General features: G+C 47.7%; 8 protein-coding genes across 8 annotated transcripts; 3 read left to right on the plus strand and 5 right to left on the minus strand.

Moving 5' to 3' along the window:
- Positions 1-314: 314 nt before the first annotated feature.
- FOBCDRAFT_248347 (allophanate hydrolase subunit 2-domain-containing protein) lies at positions 315-8,857 on the minus strand (the record flags this gene model as incomplete). The annotated part of the gene is made up of 8 exons (XM_059610835.1): positions 315-2,599; positions 2,709-2,760; positions 2,814-2,900; positions 3,045-3,099; positions 3,289-3,314; positions 3,402-6,852; positions 6,911-6,938; positions 8,092-8,857. The coding sequence occupies 8 exons, from the start codon at positions 8,855-8,857 to the stop codon at positions 315-317; spliced, it is 6,750 nt and encodes a 2,249-aa protein (XP_059466815.1).
- Positions 8,858-10,169: 1,312 nt separating this feature from the next.
- FOBCDRAFT_257635 (uncharacterized protein) lies at positions 10,170-11,212 on the minus strand. Its single transcript, XM_031174626.3, has 2 exons — positions 10,956-11,212; positions 10,170-10,901 (listed from the first exon to the last, which is right to left on the minus strand). Exons 1-2 carry the CDS (start codon positions 11,022-11,024, stop codon positions 10,179-10,181), a joined length of 792 nt encoding a protein of 263 aa, XP_031051411.2. The 5' UTR covers positions 11,025-11,212; the 3' UTR covers positions 10,170-10,178.
- Positions 11,213-12,076: 864 nt separating this feature from the next.
- FOBCDRAFT_197536 (S-adenosyl-L-methionine-dependent methyltransferase) lies at positions 12,077-12,993 on the plus strand (the record flags this gene model as incomplete). The annotated part of the gene is made up of 2 exons (XM_059608876.1): positions 12,077-12,430; positions 12,478-12,993. The coding sequence occupies 2 exons, from the start codon at positions 12,077-12,079 to the stop codon at positions 12,991-12,993; spliced, it is 870 nt and encodes a 289-aa protein (XP_059466816.1).
- Positions 12,994-13,988: 995 nt separating this feature from the next.
- FOBCDRAFT_18510 (uncharacterized protein) lies at positions 13,989-14,471 on the plus strand. Its single transcript, XM_059608598.1, has 2 exons — positions 13,989-14,051; positions 14,102-14,471. The coding sequence occupies exon 2, from the start codon at positions 14,109-14,111 to the stop codon at positions 14,376-14,378; it is 270 nt and encodes an 89-aa protein (XP_059466817.1). The 5' UTR covers positions 13,989-14,051; positions 14,102-14,108; the 3' UTR covers positions 14,379-14,471.
- Positions 14,472-14,610: 139 nt separating this feature from the next.
- Positions 14,611-15,867, minus strand: FOBCDRAFT_18511 (uncharacterized protein). The gene is made up of 2 exons (XM_031174631.3): positions 15,052-15,867; positions 14,611-14,998 (listed from the first exon to the last, which is right to left on the minus strand). Exons 1-2 carry the CDS (start codon positions 15,648-15,650, stop codon positions 14,647-14,649), a joined length of 951 nt encoding a protein of 316 aa, XP_031051416.2. The 5' UTR covers positions 15,651-15,867; the 3' UTR covers positions 14,611-14,646.
- A 1,078-nt stretch (positions 15,868-16,945) lies between these two features.
- On the plus strand, positions 16,946-17,581 carry FOBCDRAFT_197538 (uncharacterized protein; the record flags this gene model as incomplete). The annotated part of the gene is made up of 1 exon (XM_031174632.2): positions 16,946-17,581. The coding sequence occupies one exon, from the start codon at positions 16,946-16,948 to the stop codon at positions 17,579-17,581; it is 636 nt and encodes a 211-aa protein (XP_031051417.2).
- Positions 17,582-17,763: 182 nt separating this feature from the next.
- On the minus strand, positions 17,764-19,942 carry FOBCDRAFT_216144 (P-loop containing nucleoside triphosphate hydrolase protein). The gene has a single exon (XM_031174633.3). The coding sequence runs from the start codon at positions 19,932-19,934 to the stop codon at positions 17,826-17,828; it is 2,109 nt and encodes a 702-aa protein (XP_031051418.3). The 5' UTR covers positions 19,935-19,942; the 3' UTR covers positions 17,764-17,825.
- Positions 19,943-20,610: 668 nt separating this feature from the next.
- Positions 20,611-21,509, minus strand: FOBCDRAFT_18512 (phosphoenolpyruvate phosphomutase-domain-containing protein). The gene has a single exon (XM_031174634.3). The coding sequence runs from the start codon at positions 21,445-21,447 to the stop codon at positions 20,638-20,640; it is 810 nt and encodes a 269-aa protein (XP_031051419.2). The 5' UTR covers positions 21,448-21,509; the 3' UTR covers positions 20,611-20,637.
- Positions 21,510-21,556: the final 47 nt, after the last annotated feature.

Below are 21,556 nucleotides of genomic sequence, written 5' to 3' on the forward strand. Positions count from 1 at the left end.
AACAATGACGGATTTCAGGTCTAACTTATTTGTTCAGTACAGGCTCTTCTACCAGTTCAATCCTTGAACTCAGCGCTTGAAACTTTGAAATATTTGAACACCGAAGAGGTTCTCGAGTCCCCAATAATGGTATAATACCTTCCCAGTTTTCCACAGTGGTCTATAATGTAACTCCGGGGACCGCTGACTCAAAGCCCGCGTGGAACATTCCTATTAGAGAATACAACCTTGAATTCCCAGCCTTTTCAAGTTATTGAAATTACACATGCCTGTGCAGCTAACCAAGCCTAGGCTCTTCTTTACTTGTTCCAAACCTAAATCTGCTTCTCTAGTGATTCTGCCACTAGCGAAAGTGTTTCTCCGACGACATGGACGATCTCGTAGACCTGTATGCCTTTACAAGTTTCTGCCCAAAGCTTCACTGCTGCAACAGCCAAACGTCTTATCCTGTCAGGAAAATCGGATTTGGGGCCTAGCGAAGCCTCTAGATGAGTTTCTTCGACTAGACGATCGACCATAGAAAGCAGGCGCTTTTCCTCCTCTCTGAGAGCTGACGTACCATCCGACAGAACTAGCTGATAAATGTTTTCAAGCCAGTGGGTAAGTAGAAGGGCGCATCCAAAGTGACTGATAGCATGTTGGACACTCCAATGACCTGTACGGCCACGTGCCACGAATGCAATACCGACTCTCACAGGTATCCTCAAAGCGTAGATAGCATGAAGAACAGCTTGATCAAGATGCGGAGCACGCAGGGGCAATGGGTTCTGATACGGTTCGAACACTTGGGCTTTGGCGATAGGATCCCGAGATAGCAACTCGCATTGACTGTAGAGGCCAAAGCCAAGATGAATATGAGCTAGTCGGAGCATCGCAGTCGAGTTGAAAGGTAGCGGCGAATTCCTAGAGGAAGGATCGGGGGCAGATTCGATAGCAGAGTCCCAGCAAGATTGCCAGGCACCAAGTGCAGCAGCATAAGTCGCAATGGTACTCTCCGACAGACTTGGCGATGGAGTCAACAGGGCAGACGATACTTGACGCTCAAAGTAGATCTGTATCAGCAAACTCTGGATAAGCATATAATTGCCAAACTCAGTTGCCGAGACCTCCTTGGCTAGTGGTTCTCCAGACAGTAATTGCTTAAAGCATGACTGAAAGTTGAGCTTGCGTGGGTCAACCTTTCGTCGTACACGATTCCATGTTTCCGAGTCCGGCGCGTTGAACTCAGCTTCGGAGCAAGGAAGTTCGAAGCTAAACTCTGTAGCTGTCATCTGAGGCGGCACGTTGAAGCAGATGGTTTGAATGTTTAATGTAAAATATGCTGAGAGAAGGGTGCGTCGTCTCTCTTCATCGCGGCCCCAGTCCTCCCATGTATCATTGGCATTCTCCTCAGGTAGACGTTTCAGGATGTCGCGGGTGAGTGCAGTTAACTTGCTACTCATAGAAAGTGCCTCCTCAGCGAATGGTCCATCGAGCCATGACATAGTCATCACGGCAATCAACAAGGATTGTAATAGTTCAATATCAAATTTTGTTAAATCGGCAGGGAGATTTGTTGGCGCATCATAGACTTCTGTGGAGCTTGTAGGGAGCGCCGCAAAGCGAGGGAAACCGCTGAGGATGTGGCGATTTGACACACGGCGTCTTTCCTCTAGCTCATGGTTGATCATAGCCTTGGCCACGAAGTACATGGCGTACCCCTGAGGGTGCTCAAAGCCATAGAATGACCCTGTAGCTGCCAGCGTCAAGAGAAGCATAGGTGACATGGATTCCAGATTGGTAGTCGGAAGGTGGACGAATGGTAAATGTGGATGATAGCCTCGTATCCAGCTTGCGATATATCGAGATAACGCATGTCTGCTGGGAAGTGTAAATGACTGGGGTATATCTGACCTGTGCTTTGAGAACTCCAAGGAGAGCCTTTCATGAGCTGCAGCCGATACAGCCCAGGGGTTTGTTGCTACGATATCTTCTGTAGTATCCAACAACCGGTCAACCTTGTTTCGAACTGGAGTTGGCTGGGCTTGTTGTTTCTGGCAGAAAGGTAGTGTCGACTTTGGCGCGTTACTCAACTCTATATGACCAGGTGCCTCTGGCTGTAAATGGCTCGAGGGAGCAGGCGAAAGAACTGGCTCGGGAACAAACGATTGAGTGAAGAAGTTCGTTGTATCCGGTGTGAATCCTTGATGTGAGTGTTCAGGGGGAAGAACCTCCCCGAGATAACTATTGATCATGTCCATCTCGTCAGGGAACATATCCGCGTTGAACGACTCAAATTGCATGAAGTCAAGACTATCCAAAGCGCCCGCTGGGGTTACATTGCTGTTGCGGATGGGATCCTTCGGCGGTTCAAAGATATGGCTTGGTGTCTGCTCTTGGTAACCCAATGGCCGATCATGAATTGAAAACCGGCCCATCATCTCTTGTTGCGAAGACATTGTGTGCGGAGAGACTTCCATAGGCATTAAATTAGAAGGGTTTCCTTGAGACTGTAGCTGGTGACTGTGATGATTGTTCTCATCGCTAGCTTGTGAGATAGAGGGTGAAGTTGTCACAGCCCCGTCGGGCGATATCGCCAGATTTGATTCCGCTTGTTTCCCTGAGCCATGGGTAGAGCACTGAGAAAGTCGGCGATGACGGTTTAGTAGATCTCTATGACTTGGTAAGCTCTTTCGCCAGCGTAAGCAAATGTTGATATGTCAACTCACTGTCTTGTAAATGTTCGGCCGCATGGACACCCATATGGTCTTTCACGTGTATCTTGTAGAATGGTCAGCCTCATTTCAACAGTAGTATCCAGTAGAGTGACTCACGTGTGCGAATATGCCTTTCAAGGTGTTCCTGTCTCTTGAACTCCTTATTGCAGAACCTGCAAAGAGGCACTGGGAGCCGAGGTCTGCCTTTCATGGTGTAAAGTGGGACGTTTAGTCCTTGATATCATTGGTGATGTATACTGGGCTGCATCATTGAATACAGAAGTGGCGACTTAAGCTAAGTCTGATGGGAAGGAATATAAACATTGGTCAGTTTCAACATCTTCATACCAACCAGGTCAGACAGGGAGTGTTCGTGGAGTGTAGTCGATAACTGACAGAAGAACTGGGTTGGCCCCAGGGCCCTCCAAGACCGGCCCGGTCGAGTGGAACCACGTGACGGTGCCACCGCTGAACTGGTAACTACGACCACTCACATCCAGTGACCTCCAATGACCTCCCAGCACTATTCCCGATCGTCCAGATAAAGGCACCTTAGTCGAAATTTAATTTCAAGATTACTCAACCTCCTTACATGAAGCGAGAGTTTGACATCCGTTGCTGTTCCAATTGTTGTCTCAATTAAGTGTACGCTATGATCTACTCTTGGCTTCTCCGGGCCTTTACAACGACCGTTCCCGGACTTACAACACTTCCCGGTGGCTGAACAACCTTGACCACTTCAGCGCCGACCTGGTCTTCACCAACAACCAAATTAATCTCCATCTTCATGGCTTCAAGAACCGCTACGGTCTGACCCTCTTCCAGTACATCACCAGGCTTGACGAGGACCTTCCATACATTCGCGTTTACAGGTGACTCAATAACAGCAATCTCGTCCGAGTCAACGTCGCCATCCTCATCTGCACCACCACTAGACTGTTTTGAGATGGTCCATTCATCGAACAGCTTCTGCTCAAGTGCAGCCAACTTATCGGCCGCTTCTGATTGGCGCTCTCGCCATGCTTGATACTCTGGGTCCTTCTCTGCTGTATCAAACTTGGCGATGTACTGATCCATATCGATGGCTGTTTCGCTAATGTCAAAGGTATACTGACCAGCCTCAAAATCTCGCTCCATCCTGTCATACTCTTGTTCAGTCACCTCATAAAAACTGACGAGATCCAGGTGATTGAACAGCCAAGGCTTCTTGAGAGAGAAGCCAGGCCGGTTACCTGTCGAATCCCAGCCACCAAGTGTTCTGCCCATGAGTTGGTATCCTCCTGGTGCAGCAACAGGATATATGGCGACTGTTGATCCTCCCAATCCTACTGAGCCACTGGGCGTATAGCCTCTACTAGGGTTATACTTCTGGCCTGTCAACACCCGCCATGGGTCGAGAGGGAATAGGATAGGTGTTCCGACGAAGAAACCAACGGCAACAGTCAACCATGGTGTTTTGAGAAGAGAGTCCAATACGTCTCGGCGCGTTGCAAGAGCATTGTTCTTGCGGAGATATTCGACATTGTCTGGGAGATATGCAGCTGTCGGTCTGATGTTCTCCATGTACCGTTGCGCCGACTCCTCGAGTGAAGAGTGGTCCAGACAGACAGGCAGTCTTATCTGTCGAGCAGGGATCTTCACCCCGCTAGTATCGCCAATGTTCGTATCAAAGGTCAGAAGCTGTTGGAGAAGCTCAGAACGGTCTATATGGACTGGGTCGAAACGCACAGTGAGGGTGGCAATGTTAGGATCACCTCGCACACTAGGCAGTTTCGCAGCTGCCAGCTGCTGAGTGAGCAGTTGGACACAGACTGTGTTTCGCAAGTCCGAAGTCTGGTTTCCATACTGAACGATTATGCTGGTATCACCTCCTTGACGATATATCACCTGGGGATGTACACCCCTTGCGGTTGACTGATGCAGAATGGAGGATGGGGGCTTCGCGGCGAAGGCTGTTTGGGGAGCACTTACATCCCCAGATTTGCCATTAGCGAAGGCTGCCAGAGCTTCAAGATAAGCGTTTTTCTCATGAGTGATCTTCAGAGCATCCTCGTATGAAACGGATTGCAGCCGAACGGTGTCACCGGGTTTGAGTTGACCGAGCTTCCACATCTCCCCAGAGCAGATTGTCGTTGGGCAGACGAAACCACCAAGGTCAGGTCGGTCATTAGCAAATATAATGGGAGATTCTCCAGTAAAGTTGACACCGCCATTGGGATACCCGTACTCGAACACATTAGACGGATGTGATCCTCCACCTCCTCCAGATGTTCGAGCCCACTTCAATCGCGGTCCTTGCAAGCGTATACCACTTCGGCCACTGTTGTGGCTGACACTCCATTCCCCTTCATACAACGTCTTCGATCCCTCCTCTGTCAGGATATCATCAGAACCGTACGGCCCATCGATACAACAAATAGTGGTGCTTCCGAATTTGGGTACGTGATGCGATGGAAAGGTGAACGTTGTCGCTTCGGCTGCTCGCACTTTGGAATCAGGACTCAGTGCGAGGATATCGTGTGTCTGGAGTTTTCGACCTTGGTAGCCACCGAACCCAAGCTCTGGGGCGGTTGACTTGGAGCCGAGGAACGCTGGGACGTCGGGAAAGCCGCCTCTAACAGCGAGATATGCTCGTGCACCACTTCCAGTGACTTTACCCAGACTCAAAATCTGACCTTGTTTGACCACAAGTCTGGACCACAGCGGCTGCGCGCTACCGTCGACCGCAATGGGAAGCTCGGCACCACAAACACTGACAATCGCAGCCTCATGAAACAGCAACTTGGGACCAGATAGGGTCACCTCCAATAACTCAACTCCTTCATCGTTGCCAACCAAAATGTTTGCTATCCGAGCACTAAGATCATCCATGGGTCCTCCCGGGGGCACGCCGTGTCCAACAGAGACACGCCCTGGATAATCCTGGATCGTGGTGGATACACCGGGCTCAAGGACTTGCATGGAGCAACTCTTAAACTCGAAAGTCGATAGCGAATTGGTCAGGGTGTTCCCACTTGCGAATAACTCCGAGTCGAGAATTGCAGAGAGGTACTCAAGGTTAGACTGAGTCCCCTGAAGTTCTGTATCCGCCAGTGCTGCAAGCATCTTGCGTCGCGCAGCTTCCCGACCGTCGGGACTATGGACCATAACCTTACCGATTAAGGGATCGTAAAGAGGAGTGATGCGCTGGCCGCTTTGGATCCAAGTGTCAACTCGCACACCATCGCCTTGTGGCCAATGAACGTGCTGGAGAACACCAGGACTGGGTGCGAAGTTACAGAGCGGTATCTCGGCATAAACACGAACTTCGATCGCTGAGCCAAGGGGCTGAGGTCTGCCAAGGCCCTTGAGAGTCTCAGAGGGGATGCCAAGTTGGCCTCGAAGTTCGTAATCTGCTTGTCTTAACATCAACTCGACCAAGTCAACTCCGTAGCACAGCTCAGAGATACCATGCTCCACTTGTAATCGAGTGTTCATCTCGAGAAAAAAGAACTGCGCAGTGTCGTCGTCAACAAGAAACTCAACTGTGCCAACGCTCTTGTACCTCAGCTGGAGTGCGTAATTGATGGCTGCGTCAAGCATTCTTTCGCGTAATCCAGCATGGCGTTCCAAGAATGGACTCGGAGACTCCTCGACAACTTTCTGGTGGCGTCTTTGTAGCGAGCACTCGCGTTCTCCAAAGGCGACAACGATTTCCCCGTTGCCTGCAACTTGGACTTCGATGTGGCGAGAACGAGGGTAGTACTTTTCCAAGAAGACTCCCTTGTTCTTGAAGAGCGTACCAGCGCGACTCTCGACCATAGCAAAAGCTTTCGCAATCTCATCTGCTGAATTGCAAATCTGAAGACCCATACCACCGCCGCCTCCAGTAGCTTTCAGCATAACAGGGAAGCCCAACTCTGTCGCCGCTTTGGTAGCTTCGTCAGCAGACGCCAATAGTTGAGTTCCAGGGATGACTGGTACATTAGCCGATTGTGCAATACCTCTGGCCTCGTGTTTCAGGCCCATGGCTCTTATTGAAGCCGTGGAAGGGCCAGCGAAGATGATGCCAGCAGAGGAAATTGTGTCAGCGAACTCTGCGTTCTCACTGAGGAAGCCATATCCGGGAAATACGACATTTGCACCTGTGCGCTTGCAGATGTCCAATATGGCATCCCTATAAGTCATCAATGTTTAGATGCCGTGAATTCGTAAGATGAAATTTCTATACTTACCCATCTGTATAAGCCGAGCTATCCTCGCCTGGTAAAAGGATTGCTTCGTCTGCCAACTTCACGTGCAGGGAAGTTGCGTCTGCATTGGTAAATACTGAGACAACATGAAGTCCAAGTTTCCGACAGGCATTTATGCAGCGAACAGCAATCTCGCCGCGATTCGCTATTAACACCTTGCGAATGTGCTGTAGTGTGTGTAAGTCAAGTGAACCCATGACTGCAACCGAGGCGAATTTGGAGAGTTCAGTAAAAGAACAAGATATGATAAGACAGATATGAGAAAAAGGGTAACTTTTGATAAATTTCCGAAAGATTGGACTTGTTATAAAATGATCAGAAACATGGAATGAACGTATGAGTTGATGAGCAGCAGCTTGTGAGGTGTTATCAAAACTGGGGATAGCCTCTCCACCTCCAGGCAGGTTAAGATGCACTATCTCGATAGCTTATCTACCCCAACGCGGGGTGATCGAAAGAGGTAAGAATTTGGGCACCCGGAATTTGTGTTCCTATTATGGTAAGCCATTGGGGTAGGTGTAACAGGATCCCCATATCAGTGAGCTCATTGAGGCCACACGGGATACGGATGTACAAATGTTGCGATGATCTATAGAGGCTATTGCGGAAACATTTGGTAGCAGGCTAAAAATTTGGAGCTGAGGGATGCTGAAATCTGTACCTCCACGGACACAGTTAAGTAACTATTGGAGAGCAAACGGAGAGTATCATCCCAGTATTTGCATGGGACTTTCAGTAACCGCTGGTACGTATCAGGATTCAATGTTTACAATTGCGACCGGGATGTGACGGCGCTCAATTCAAAATGCAATGATTTGATTTGATTCAAACTATCTAGAAGAAAGTGACTGCTTGGCCGAACGACACTAAGTCTCTGCTTGTCTACCACCGAACCTTTAGTACCTGAGGGACGGAGGATCAATGAGCAGTCGCACCGTAATGCTCAATGAGATTCCAATAAGAATGCGCGGTCCATCTTCTCAGAGGCTTGCCAACATAGATCATCATGATCGCAGTGCACCAGACAGCCTCTCCCAACACGGCGATGAGGATGAAGGCATTGCGAAGTCCAAGGTTCTCAATCATTGGAACCACGGCGTACCCAAACGCGAAACCTGGATAGTGTTAGTAGTGAAGATATGGTGATATAAGTGTGTACATACCCATCATGTTCCGAATCAAGATGGTCGATACAAGACCTTCGCCGGCGACCTCCTTGTAAGTGTCAAGGATATAAGTGAAAGCGAGATTGGAGCCCATGGGAAGAGTTACGCAGATCAACCCGAGGCCAAAGACAACTCCAAACCAGTGGATATGATACGAAGCGCCAACACCATACAGCAGACAGCCTGCCGGATGCATGACAAGCGCGACGAGACAAGTCCAGAGACGCTGCTCGGGTTCCATGACACCTCCATTTCGACGGGCAAGGAACAAGGCCAGGGCATCTGACATCCAACCTGAAAGGAAGCACCCAACAGTGACACCGACAACAGAAGCAAGGTACGTGAGTCCAATGTTGTTGGCGCTGAAGTTGTAAGGTGGGTTTCCCAGGATCAGAGCTAGAGAGCCTCCAACGACGTTATACCAGGCGAGAATTCCACCCACAAGAAGGCCACCGAAGCCAATGCCTGGGAAGGAGAAGAGCAGTCGAATGGGGAGGAAGAAGAGCTTGAAGGTGCTAGGCTGTCGCGAGTCGTGATAGCCCCAGACCTTGAGCTTCCCTAAATATGTCTTTTCGCTCTCACCTGGTGTATACGCCGCTGCCTCCATAGATCGTGATGTGGACTTCTCGTCTTGGACTGAAGGGTCTTGCTTCTCTGACGGAGCCTCGACGTCCTTTCCGACTGTCGCGGAGGCTTTGATGGTAGCTGGGTCGAGTGCAGCTGTATCAGACAGGTTTCCGACGTCGTGATGGCGGTAGAACATTGTCTCCTCAAACAGGAAGAACGTAATGATAGCGACGCTTCCTCCTATGATAGTGAGGATATACTGGATCCATCGCCAGCCGAGCTCTTGAGCGACATAGCCAGATGCCACGGGTGCAAGGAACGCGCCGCACCATAAAGTCCAGCTATAGGCACCCATATAGAAGCCTCGGTCATGCGCGAAGAAGATGTCTCCAATAATGACTTCTATAAGAGTCTCTTGGGGTGAAGCACAAATACCAAGCAGAACTCGGTTTGTGAAGAACTCTCCTCTCGACTTGATGAAGGCGGTCCAAAGAGTAATACCCGTGGTGAGAATGACAGACACAATAAGAGTGAGGCGTCGACCATATGCAAGAGCAACGCATTGAGTAATCATCGTTCCCCATCCCAAAAAGAGGAACAGAATACCATTGCCAGTACTCAAATCAGCGATCGAAATGCCAGTGTCTTCCTCGATCAAGATGTAAGCAGGTGATAAACCTGAGATCATGGCAGCGACGAAGAAGCACCATACCATGGCGCAGACGATATTTCTTGTCTTTCGAGGGATACTCCAACGTAAAGGATCATCGGGGTCGTCAGTAGGCTGCGGAACGAGGACGATGTCGCGTGATTGTTGGCCATGCTTCACGTTGAAGATGCCTTGGACATCAACGAGCTGGACGGTTCCAGGAATGGCGACTCCAGAAGTCATTGCACCAGTATTTGATCACGAAATAAATATCAAGAAGACAAAAGGGACATCAATGAGAATTCTGTGGATTTTGAGAAGAAAAATATTTAAAGACTGCTCCTTGTCTTAAAACACCACAGCAATGCAGATCATCAAGACATCTATATGATTTATACTACCTTATTATCACTTACTAGACGAAGTGGCTTGCGATAGGCAATCTAGACAACCTATTTCTACCCCAACCTTTCGAGTCTTATCGTGCGACCCTTGATATAATGGACAGGGGGAGCTAAGAGCCAAGCTACCATCCCCGCATTGATAGCTCGTCATGTGTGACCAGGACCGGCATTCTTTGAGGGCAGATTGAGTGGTCTGGACTTCTGGCCATCTTATTGACATTCTTAGCGAGGAACGAACCAAGTTCTCACTTGGAGGTGTGTCAGACAACCATGCTATCGGTACTTCTCCCGTTCCGCTGCTTAAGCGCAGTAACGGTTTCAAGTATACGATGGTATAGCATTTCGACATTCATTTTGTACGAGTAATCAAGCTGTCAAAATCATGTGAGTCTAGGTTGTTACACAGTTTTCGATTTCTATTGAAAACCAGATTTCCTGCTGTATTTATCATTTTGGGATAATGTCTACAATCTATGACCATTGGTATTCTGTGAAGGAAACTTCTTTCGGTTCGCTTCATCCACTGCCTGTCGAACCAGCTTCGCATTTTCCAACACAGTCGGCGAATCAGAATGCAGACATATGCTGAACGGCTTCCCCTTAAATCCAAAGTTGAATGGGTCCCCATTGATGTCCTTCCCTGTATCCTTCATAGCAGCACCAGACGCCCGTTCATGGCATAACTCCGGCGTTACAGGATGAGATTGCGCAAAAGGGACAAGTCTTCCCTCTGGTGAGTAGTCGATATCAACGTAGACCTCTCCTTGAAAGGGAACGCCCATCTCATTACACATAGCCTCCTGTTCTGGGTTCTGGCAGGCGTATACAGGAACTTTAAAAGTTGCACAAGCTTCTAGTACAGCTCTCATTATTCCCTTGTCTCTTTGCATGTAGAAGAAGAGTTCTCCGTGAGGTTTAATGTGAGAGAGCTCAACACCTTCGGCGTCCAGCATTGCTTTTAGAGCTCCAACTTGATACAAGACCATTGCATACATGTCCTTGGGGTCGATTTCCATTTTTCGGCGTCCAAAGCCAAAGAGGTCTTGTAAGCCGGGATGAGCACCAGCTTTGACGCCATGTTGCTTGCAGAGACGGACTGTCTTTAGCATGATAGACGGATCACCAGCGTGGAAACCACATGCAATATTTGCAGCATCTATGAGAGGCATAAGTTCCTCATCTGGGCCCTATTAAACCTTGGTTAATATCTGGTAACAAACACTGTCTTTCAGAGATCTTACCATTTTCCATCGGCCGAAGCCTTCTCCCATATCAGCATTGATCTCATATCTTTGCGCTAAACCAGTCATGATGCAGGATTTCTGATAGAATGAATGATAATTCGACTTCGAGATAGGTCGACACTCGTGCTCAAGTCATGATTCGACGAGGAATTTGTGCTCATTATCTCTCCAATACACGTGATACCTCCCCCGTTCAGTTGTCTTGTTACAATATGACGTTACTGATCGCTGAACCCCATGTAACATTGGACAAGTTAATCATGATTGAGGGATGACAGTTGGGGTAGAAAATGATCGTTTTGGGAAGATTGGGGTAGTAAGTCTGATAAGCAGTTGGAGCTTATCACACCCCTGTCGGTACACAATCACCTTTAACTCATATCTTGATTGGATACCCTGGAGCACTCCATATTTGATATTGTAGCAACTGGAAGGCTGGATCGACTGTTGTGTTTTCGTTAGGACTTCCGCAAGCCTTGATAGCCTTCCTTAGGAAGAAAAGCGAGCTCTAGTCGACTACAGAAGTTTGATTCCTGTCTCATTCCAATTGCTCCTCCGTACCATGAAATCACATCCTGAGTTCCAAATGTTGACGGAATTTTAGTAGATCAGAAGGCCAAGGCGCCCAGGAAATAATCGAGGTGCGAACAAATGATAACTCACCTAAAGCCAAGGGCTTTTTCAAAGAATATTTCAGTTATATCAAAACCATGTAACCCATAGTTGAGTTGAAGCAATACTCGTTAACTGCTCAACATTAGGGTTCCGCCTAAGCAATGAAGTTGGTTATGGCACTTCTCAGACCCGTGGCAATAAACAGAGCGGTCATGAAAATGTGACCTTTTGAAAAGAAAAACATCAATGCTGAGTCAATTTGAAACTGGGACGCATCCTTAAGCTCGCCTCTTGTGATATGGACTCATCTGTCGTGTGTTCTGACAGACTGATGTAAGAGCCCATCAGGGTTCTCACCTACCAACCCTTTTGGTGTCGCTAAACCAAGATACCTAGCTTTTTGCTCGCAAAATCTCATCTTTGACTATTTTGAACATCGTGGGACTTGAATGAATATATATACTATACATCTCAGAAATCCTATTGTCAAACCTCTCATCAGAATGGAGCACGAACCCGTGGAGGATATACCCCATTGCCATCATCACCACCACCATCTGCAGTACCATACTCATCATCATCACCATGGTCCATCTCATGAAGTCCCGAGGTCAATGGGAGAGCAGAACAAGGCTCACTACAAGTATGAACCTTTCAACCTACTAAGGCCCTCGCAAGGACTAACTCGTGCCAGTAATGCTCCTCCAGCGCTATTTCGATGGCCTTGGATTATTGAGCTGTGCAATCAAATATCAAAAGAGCTACGCTCCAACATAGACTGGATTGGTATCAGGCCACCATCTTCAAGACCGACAAAACTGTTAGATTACGCCTGCGGTGATGGCGTGGCGTCTCGGGTAAGATCCACGACGTTAACCGTTGAACTCTATGCTGATTTTATTAGGCGCTCGCACCCTTCATGTCTACAGTGAGAGGTATGGACATAGCATCAGGAATGGTAGAGCAGTATAACAAAATGGCACTGAAAGCAGGCTATACGTCGACAAAAATGCGAGCTGTTCAGGGTGATCTTATCGATCCCGAGTTGACGCCGTCTCCGGAGACCAACACCCCAGGATTCTTTGATTTTGACGTGGTAGCCATGTGCATGGCTCTCCATCATATCGAAGACCCGGAGAACATGATATTACAGCTCTCAAAACGACTGAGACCTGGAGGAATCTTACTTATCATTGACTGGGTTGCAAGCTCTGCGGGCAGTAGTGCTCAGACAGGAAATCGAACGCTAGGAGCGATTAGTAGAATGGGGTTTCAAGAGAATGAAGTAAAGATTTCGTTTGATAAAGCTGGACTTGAAGATTGGGCGTGGAAGTTGACCTCGGCGCCGTCTCAAGTACCTAGAGAGATTGGTGGTGAACAGCAATTGTTTCTTGCTCGGGGAAAGAAGCCATTTAGTTAGCACGTACTATAAACCTGATTTGAATTTGTCCAATCATTGGATCAAGATGTTGCCAGTTGTCATTTCCCCACGACCACCTCAACTTCTCGCGATGAAGGTGATATCATCCATGAGTTTCTTGAGTCGTTGCTGGATAGTCTAGACATGTTGCTGTAAGGTTCAAGCGCCTGGTCATCGAATATTTTAAACTCTGCACAAAAAAAGGAAACTCCCGACTCTATCAAAAGCCAGATAGTCTTGAACTATCACCCATTAGCCCTACGTGACATCCAAGAGGTTCTCGTTAAATGCTTGGCTGTTGAAGGAATTCCAGTCTGCAAAACTGTGACTGGCTACCACGAAAAAGACATCCACTTTGGCCAATGGATCGATCTGTAACTTGGCAGTTTTCAGGTATTTGATCAAGTCGTTGAACCAGTCATGGGAACGATTACTAGACTGTCGCATCCGCCAGGATTCGAGGCGCAGCAAATGATCCTTGTCGTTAGTCACACGATGACTCGTATCTTGTTAAACTTGTCTCTTTTCAAGCTTGGTGGACAACAAACTCTGCAATCTGGCCATGTCCATGAGATTTGGTGCTGATTCTCAATGAACACATATCCACTTCGGAATACCACAGTTCTCCTGCATCTTGCTCCGGGCCACATGCTCTGAAGCTGTCAGGTGGAGCATCAAGCCAAATTAGCGGCCTGCATACGCCAGAACAAAGATGATAGGCCATCAAGAGGCGCTTGTGCCGCTAGAGTTAGCTCAACTGACTGCTACAAGCGAGCTCCTGGACTCATTGAATTCAACGATATGATCTTACCTATCGTGTCAGCTCATCCCCAGAACCCGAAGCTGTGCCTCTTCTTAGCTTGCGTCAGCATAACCATTCCTTTTAGGCATCCAAACCATTTAGAGAAGCGCCACGTTTCGGAATAGGCAAGGTGACAGGCTATATACCCGAGCTTTTTTCATTTTTCGTGTTCAGTCTCACCCTCTATTTTAACCTTATTTCTTCATTACCCATAATTTCAACCAACATATCAACACGACCATTTAGATCACAAGACGTAAGAATTTTTAATGTATTTTCTGATTTTTTGCTGACATCTCACCCTAGAACCAATATGAAGCCCCAAGTCCTTCTCGCGGCTGGTCTCGCTACCGTAGCCATAGCCGATCAATGGCCCATGGCCAAGGAGAAATGCGGTCGTCTTGGACCCATGGAATGGGATCCTAATGACCTTCCTCCCGATGTTGATGTCATGCAAATTCGAATGTGCGCTGACCATCCTATGGGGGCTGGAAATTACTGGGGATGGGGCGAATATCTTCCTGACTGGTTTCCTCGCAACCCTTTTGCTGACATGGAAATCGATTGGCTTTGGTGGCCTTAGATTGGGGCGTGATATGACATTGAATGGGTATCCGAGAGATGAAGAATGCGATTATGCGTAGAAGCGCCAATTTCAGTGAATATAACTTGTTGCACATCTCAATCAAAGAGGTTTTGTACCCTAACGAGGCTTTTCTCCTTTGCATTTCCCAAGACCTCACTTCTAGACGAGACCGAACTATAATTTGTTATAAACTTCAGAAGAATGAGCTCAGCAAGCCCAGTGTTGGCCATCGGAAGAAGTATGTTCAAGTATCACAAGGTATTAATCAGTATCCAGTCGTAAGTTCCCTCTTAACAGCATCCTCCAAAGTCTCCAGATCTTCCTCCTTGAGTCCAATCCTCTCATTGTCCGTCTTTTCATAAAGCGTGCCGCCCTCAGACCAAATTCGTCGGAGTGTATATGAAACAGCCTTGGGATTTCCAGCAGCCCACCCCTTCTTCTCGGCCTCCCTCAACTCATCGAGAGTGTAGCTTGAAACTTCCCACGGTTCACCGCCAGTCTGCTTCTCAAGCTCCTTCAGAATCTGCTTAGAGTTGACGACGAAGGATTGGACGATCAGGGCGCGGTTGAAAGACTCTGCGGGGTGACGAAGAGCTGCGACTACAGCCTTTCCAACGCTATAAAACATTAGTCACAGCTCTATGAAGAGTGATCACAAGATGAAACTTACTCAGGCATAGTTGTGAAGCCAATCTTGCCCTCCCCATTCTCAATCAAGACCGCCTTCTTATTCTTATGATCAAATCCTCCAGCCTCAATGACGTCAGGCGAAAGGGTAAAGTACATATCGATATACGGCCCAGTAACGACAAAAGTATACTTCAGACCATTTGCGTTTTCTCGAATATACTTTCGTACCTTGAGTTTCAGCTGATGAGGCTTCTCACTGGCGCTTTGAGGACCGTATTCGATATCTGTGCCGTATTCTGAAGGGAAAAACCACTTAACTGAACCAGACTCAGCTGCGAGTTTAAAGAGCTCAATCTGTGTCTCGATGACATTGCGTCCCACTGCACTGATGACAGTGTCGACGCCTTGGTAAGCCCTCTTTACGTCCTCAGTATTATTGACATCTCCTGTGATAATCTTGACTGCCTTTGACTTGAGCTCTTTGATCAATTCTGGTTTTCTGGTAACTGTGTCTTCCGAGGTGAAGATGGCCACATGATCGAATGCTGGCTGGGCATTGGCGATAGCATTCGTGATATATCGCCCAATGTTACCGGTAGCTCCGAAAATGAGAATGCTCTTAGGTTGAAAGTCTGCCATTCTGGTAACTCGAGCGATGTCAATAATTGTCGTATGTCGAAACGCTGCGATTATAGTAGTTTCAAGTTGGATTTATAAGCTTTGATCCAGTATCGTATTTATAAGCTGCAGGATATTAGGGTTCTTGACTTTGTCTAGATTGGAAAGTGAATGATGGTCGGAGAGGAACTAATGTCAAAGCGCGCCCTTTGTTATCACGCCCTACATGAAGAAGTTGATAATGCTCAGGCAGCTCAGCTCATAGCGGGCCGAGGCGGGGTTGAGCACGATATATTGCTATGAATTGCCTAATGTGGTTGGTAGACTAAGTTTGTCAGCCTCGATAGTTGAGTCACTTCAGTTGAATCAACTATCATGAAAATTGCAATACCCTCTATATCAATATCATGAGTTCTTTCAACTTCACCTACACTTTTGTTTTTGGGCGACTCTTGATGTTACGGGAAGCTAGATGACTGGCTGCACTATTAATCGTTGCTCTAATTTATATACTTTGTGTAAATCTTATTATTGAAGTTTATAAATCATGGCGAGGTTCAACTGAAGCCCCAACTAATCGAGAGACTCTATTATATGAATTTTGCAAATAAACTTTTAAAGTGATCACATTAAGGAGAAATCCTTATCTTGATTCGCTGCAGCACCATTTGAACAGACTTTTGTCTCTTATCAAGTGTGAATTCTGAGTGGTAATTTAACCCGGTTCAATCACAGGCAGTGAGTGGCATGTTTCCAAATTGAACTTGATAAGTCAAGACAATTATGTGAATTTCATCAAACAAAGACAAAGGGGTTCACTCGAGAGGGTCTACCAGGGCAAAAATGTCCAAGAGGTACCGTTGGGGCTATCATTTTGTGGCCTCTTCTCTGTACAACAGTTAGGCTGCCCATGATAGAACTTCTCATATTACTCAAAACATCTCGAAATAATTTTCCCAAGCCAAGAGTGTTCTCGATAAGCTTTGTTTGAAGGTAACTGATATACGTGTTCGTCCGATTGTTGAGGGCAGAGCGATACCTCGTAGTTCTCAAGGAATAAGCTTTCCATATTGAAGTTATTATACAACAAGAATTCTATTTGAACCAAAATAAATTCAAGTGCCTATAAAAAAGGACTCTTGCCTTCTTATCTTGTCTTTCTCAAAGTCGTCCCTTCTCACGCATCCACTTACTCTTAAAACACTCTCGTCTTTAAAGACTCGCAATAATCCCACATTTCATCAGACTTTACACATCCTCCGATTATTCTCAAACACTGAATTTCCACGCAAACCCTCAGTCTTTTCATGTTCAATATGGTAAAGCTAGATGAATTAGCCCGATTCTATCGTACCCAGCTTTACATGGACATCGAACTCGGTCTTCACAACCTCCTCATTAAGAAGAGGGATGCCCTCTCTCCACCTCACTCATCGCCCGCCCAACACTACTACGCCGCCTTCAGTCGGCCTCCCAACTGTTGCTGGGACGAGGATAGCGATAGATATACGGAGGAAGGGAATGACTGTGAAACCCCATATCCTATCCTCGGCAAGGACATGAAGTTCAAGATCTGCCAACGCGACCATCCCGACGGTGAGGGGTGTGCAGATAGGGTTTGTTTCATCCCTAACGCCAGCGCTAGAAAGTACATGTTGGACTTCATGGCAAAGCGGTCGTGGAAAACACCATCTCTCGATAGACTGGAACCCGTGGCTTACTGCCTGGTGAGGAAGTACTGCAGCAACATCCCCTCAAAGGACATTGAGACTTTCTCGAGAATAGTGCGTATGCTATTCGAGGATCTCCGTTACCCAGATCCTCGAAATTGGGATCCTGAGGTTCACGGCGTTTTAAATTGGAAGGGGAAGCCCACTCAGAGGTGCGTTGACGACTTCATGTCCGAGATCCATGGGGTTAAGTGGAAGAGGGATATGAGGGAGTACTTTTAGGAGCAGGTGAAGATATTGCTGATACACACTCTGTCTTCCCGGGGAATACAATATTTTGGGCTTTAGGATATGTCTGATATGTCTTTTGTTCAAAGGTAATTAAAGTTCTTTGTCGTTATCACTTGCACTACTAGTCACGGCGGGTGACTTACGGACAGGCAACGGCTGCTTCAATGGTGTAATAAGAGTTATGTCTATTTAGAGTTCTTCAATGATATACCTTTGACCTTCAATACCCAACGCCTTATAGTGAATGACCCTCGACCCTCAAAACAGTCCTCAAATGGGTAAACGCCAACTTCTCTCCCTTATGACAAGCCAAAAGATTCGCCGTCTTGAGGACATTCTTAATCTGTCGGCCATTCAGCTCCAGACCAGCCAGAGCCTTGATCTCCCCCTCTGTAATCTCATGCGCAGACTCGCCTTCAATCTTTGCATCTACACTGATAGCGCGGCTCAAGAACCCTCGCCAAACAGACTCTCGAGCGGTGTTATCGAGGGGAGGGTACTCGAGCGACATGTGGATTCGGCTCTGGAAGGCTTGATCCATATCTTTGACGCGGTTGGTGGTGAGGAAGAGGATACCTTCGTAGTATTCGAGCATGCGAAGGAAGATTGAAACAATGCGGTTGCGTTCGATGTCATGTGCTGAGCGAGCCTCAAGGAAGACGTCGCACTCGTCGAGAAGGAGGACAGCGTTCCAATTGGCCACCATTTCGAGAATGCGTTGAAGGTTCTCCTCGATGTCATAAGCATCGCTGCCGAGATCACCAGCGCTCATGATATACAGGGGAACCTTCATCTCCTCAGCCACCGACTCAGCAGTCAGTGTCTTACCGATACCGGGGCCGCCAGACAAGAGCATGATGATACCCTTACCCTTTCCAGAGATGATATCATCAAAGACATTCTTGAACTTAACCTGACTTTGAGCGAAAGCGAGAATAAGTTCCTTTTGATCGGCAGGAAGAACAAGCGAGTCGAAGGCCTTCTCGTTGAACTTGACCTCTGTTACATCATCAATAAAGAACTCCATCCATCGCTTGTTCTTCAGGGCATAGCCGCGGACCATGGGACTCGTCATGATGAGCTGCTCTTCGCTGAGAGGAGCGCGCTGGTCATCATCAAATTCAGGCTTCTTGACACCCGAGTCGTTGTAACAATCGCTGTAACAATCCTCGTCGTCGTCATTATTGCCAGCATCACTATCCCGATCACTGCTGGCGACAGGACCGTCACCAGTCAGATAGTTAAGCCAGACGGTATGGTCGGGGTTCTGCTTCTCCCAATTCGCTCCATCGATGACAATGCGTGAGTTGACAGTCTCTTTACGAGACTTGGTCGCATTGACCCACCAGATGGCAGTGCCGCTGTATGCCTTGTAGTGATAGCCCGCAAGACTCTCAAACTTGCGTCCACGCTCGAGAAGCATATTGCGTGCTTGGTCATGATTGGGGTGGTACTCTAGAGGATAGCATGAGAGACTGGAGAAGGGAGCAGTGCCGGGGAAGTCGTTAATCTGCATGGTGATATCGCACCATCCCATACTTCTTCCGTCCCAATCAATGCCCTTGCAGTTCATCATGTAGGCAAGGCCGCCGCACTGTGTTTTTGCAAGGTATCCAGAGTCGAAGCGAACAGCAACGGGTCTTCCCTTAACAGAACCCCAAACTGTGCAACCAGGAGGGAAGAGAGTCCAAACATGCTCAAAGGCAACAGCGCGGTTCTTGAAGTAATCCTCCCGAAGCTGAATAATCTCTCCCAGCTCATCCCTCATGATCTTATGCAACAGCGAAACATGCTCACGGGTGATTTGATCATAGTTGGGATCATCCTTTGCAGCAGTGAATTGACCCCATCGATGGACAAAGCACTCAAAGGGAGCATGAAACTTGAGGCGTGAAACATCAGTGACGATACCGGGATAATCCTCAAAGACCTTTCCGAGAACGCGCTTGAGGTAGGGAGATTGAATGACAAGGGAGTCGATGTCGAGAGGCTTGTTGGAGTCAGCCTCCTTGGGCTTCCGCTTGCGGATGATGACGGCGTATTTTTGTGTCTCTTCATTCTCTGCTGCTTCCTCAAGATCATCGGGGTACTTGTCTGTCCATGATCGGTCTCCGTTCTTATCGAACTTTGCGTATAGATCTTTGCTTTCTGTGAGGAGACCGACCATGACCTTCTCCTTCTTCTCTTCGTCTTCTTTTGGTGTTTCTTCTGTCTTTGAGTCTTCTGTCTTTGAGTCTGCTGTCTTTTGTTCTGTCTTGGTCTCTGTGGTCTCCTCCTTGGGCTCCGTGTCTGCAGGTGTCAAGATAACGGTAGACTCGTCACCGCTGCTCTTGGTTGAGTCCATAGTGTCAGTAGTCATGATGTAAGTATTAGTGTTGATAGGATATTATGTGAGGGAGGAATGGCGGTTGTAGTAAAGATTGGAGAATTGGAATGAAGAAGTGTGAAGAATGATGATACTTTTGCTTCAGCTTATATATTCTTCTTTATACAACACCGATTCGCCCTCAGGTAAGGCCTCCATCTGTAGGCACGACGGCATATTACTCACACGGCATCACCTAGACCCGCAAAAAGGGATGCCAAGTCAAGCTGTGAATAGCTACGCCAGCGAAAATCAATAGTAAACAGCGGGTAAAAATCCTCTCATAATCATCTGATAGGCTGAATTATGTCGTCGGCGACCATTTGCAGCAATTGCTGACCGTGCTGATCGCAGCACAGCCCGTCAATGGATCTAGATCCAGGCACCGGCCCATAAGGCTTAGGCTGCCTGTAGGCATCCAACACCGCCCCAAACTGCAAAAAGCATTGTAAGTGGTATAGTTGGGTTTCGTCGAACCAAAGTTCCATCTGAAGGAAACTGAGCCTGGAATTGGATGGCCAAAAGAGTCATCAGAGATGTTGTTTGAGGATGATCCAAGATCTGCAAAGACACGAATGTTGAGCGACGTGAACCTCACATCATCGCAGGCAACAAAGCTACACCAACGAATAATCAGGAATATCGTCAAAAAAGACTTTTCTGTACACCCGTGAATGTGTAACTACAAATTTCCACCGTTAAGGATGCTCTCAGCAGCCTCTTTAATAGCAGCCTGCGCCAATAGAAACAGACTTGGCCCAACACTAATCCTCGCAACGCCAATCTCACCCAATTCCTTAGTTGACAGCGCATCCTTGGTTCTATGCGCCAGCTTGACCGCAACCCGTCCATCAAGCTCTTTCACCAATGTCTCAACCCATGCATTTCGTAGTCCCCGTCCTGATCCACCCCAGTAAAACACGGTTGTCGCACCGGCTTCAAGGTACGCTTTTCCACGTTTGATAGCTTCTTTCATCGCCTCAGCTTCTGAGAGGCCTGTGTCGACGTGGAAGGTGTCGCATCGTGCATTAATGACAAAATCGGGACAACCGGCGTCAGAGGCAGCTTTGAGAGCCGTCTTAAGACGTTGAACTTGCTCGTCGATAGGATAGAATTCGCCTGTTTCAGAGCTCACATCCTCGATGTTGGCGCCAACAACGCCAAGCTCAACCGCTCGCTTGACAGTAGACTCAATCTGAGACCCATATCCATCCTGTAAATCGGCAGACAACGGAATGCCAGCCGCTTTGGCGAGCGGTGCAACCTTGCTAATCGCTTCCATATTCTGCTCTAGGGTGAGCTCCTCATCCTGGATACCGTATGTCGCTGCAACAGCCCAAGACGCCGTCGCTAGAGCCTTGACTGGCTTAGAAGTCCCATTGTTGAGGGACGTAACAGTTTGGAACGAAGCAACGTCCCAGATATTCGGGAAGACAACTGGTGATGAAGGCTTGTGGAGAGCCTTGAGCTGTGTGGCGAGGTCGTTGGACATGGTCGGTCAATGTTGATGATGTATATAATGTTGGTAGTTCTTTGTTTATATCTCAATTACAATATTTCTCACGACCTTTATAAGCCAAGACAGAGGAGTCATACTACAT

This window comes from Fusarium oxysporum, chromosome II (assembly GCF_013085055.1).
Source record: "Fusarium oxysporum Fo47 chromosome II, complete sequence".
In the NCBI taxonomy this organism is placed as follows: domain Eukaryota; kingdom Fungi; phylum Ascomycota; class Sordariomycetes; order Hypocreales; family Nectriaceae; genus Fusarium; species Fusarium oxysporum.

Bases quoted from the DNA above. Each gene is read 5' to 3' on its own strand.
- FOBCDRAFT_257635 (XM_031174626.3), bottom strand. From the start codon at position 11,024: ATGACTGGTTTAGCGCAAAGATATGAGATCAATGCTGATATGGGAGAA. The intron at 10,902-10,955 runs GTAAGATCTCTG...AAGGTTTAATAG, and splicing joins GCTTCGGCCGATGGAAAATG to GGCCCAGATGAGGAACTTAT.
- FOBCDRAFT_18510 (XM_059608598.1), top strand. From the start codon at position 14,109: ATGAAGCCCCAAGTCCTTCTCGCGGCTGGTCTCGCTACCGTAGCCATA.
- FOBCDRAFT_18511 (XM_031174631.3), bottom strand. From the start codon at position 15,650: ATGGCAGACTTTCAACCTAAGAGCATTCTCATTTTCGGAGCTACCGGT. The intron at 14,999-15,051 runs GTAAGTTTCATC...AATGTTTTATAG, and splicing joins GGCTTCACAACTATGCCTGA to CGTTGGAAAGGCTGTAGTCG.
- FOBCDRAFT_216144 (XM_031174633.3), bottom strand. From the start codon at position 19,934: ATGGACTCAACCAAGAGCAGCGGTGACGAGTCTACCGTTATCTTGACA.
- FOBCDRAFT_18512 (XM_031174634.3), bottom strand. From the start codon at position 21,447: ATGTCCAACGACCTCGCCACACAGCTCAAGGCTCTCCACAAGCCTTCA.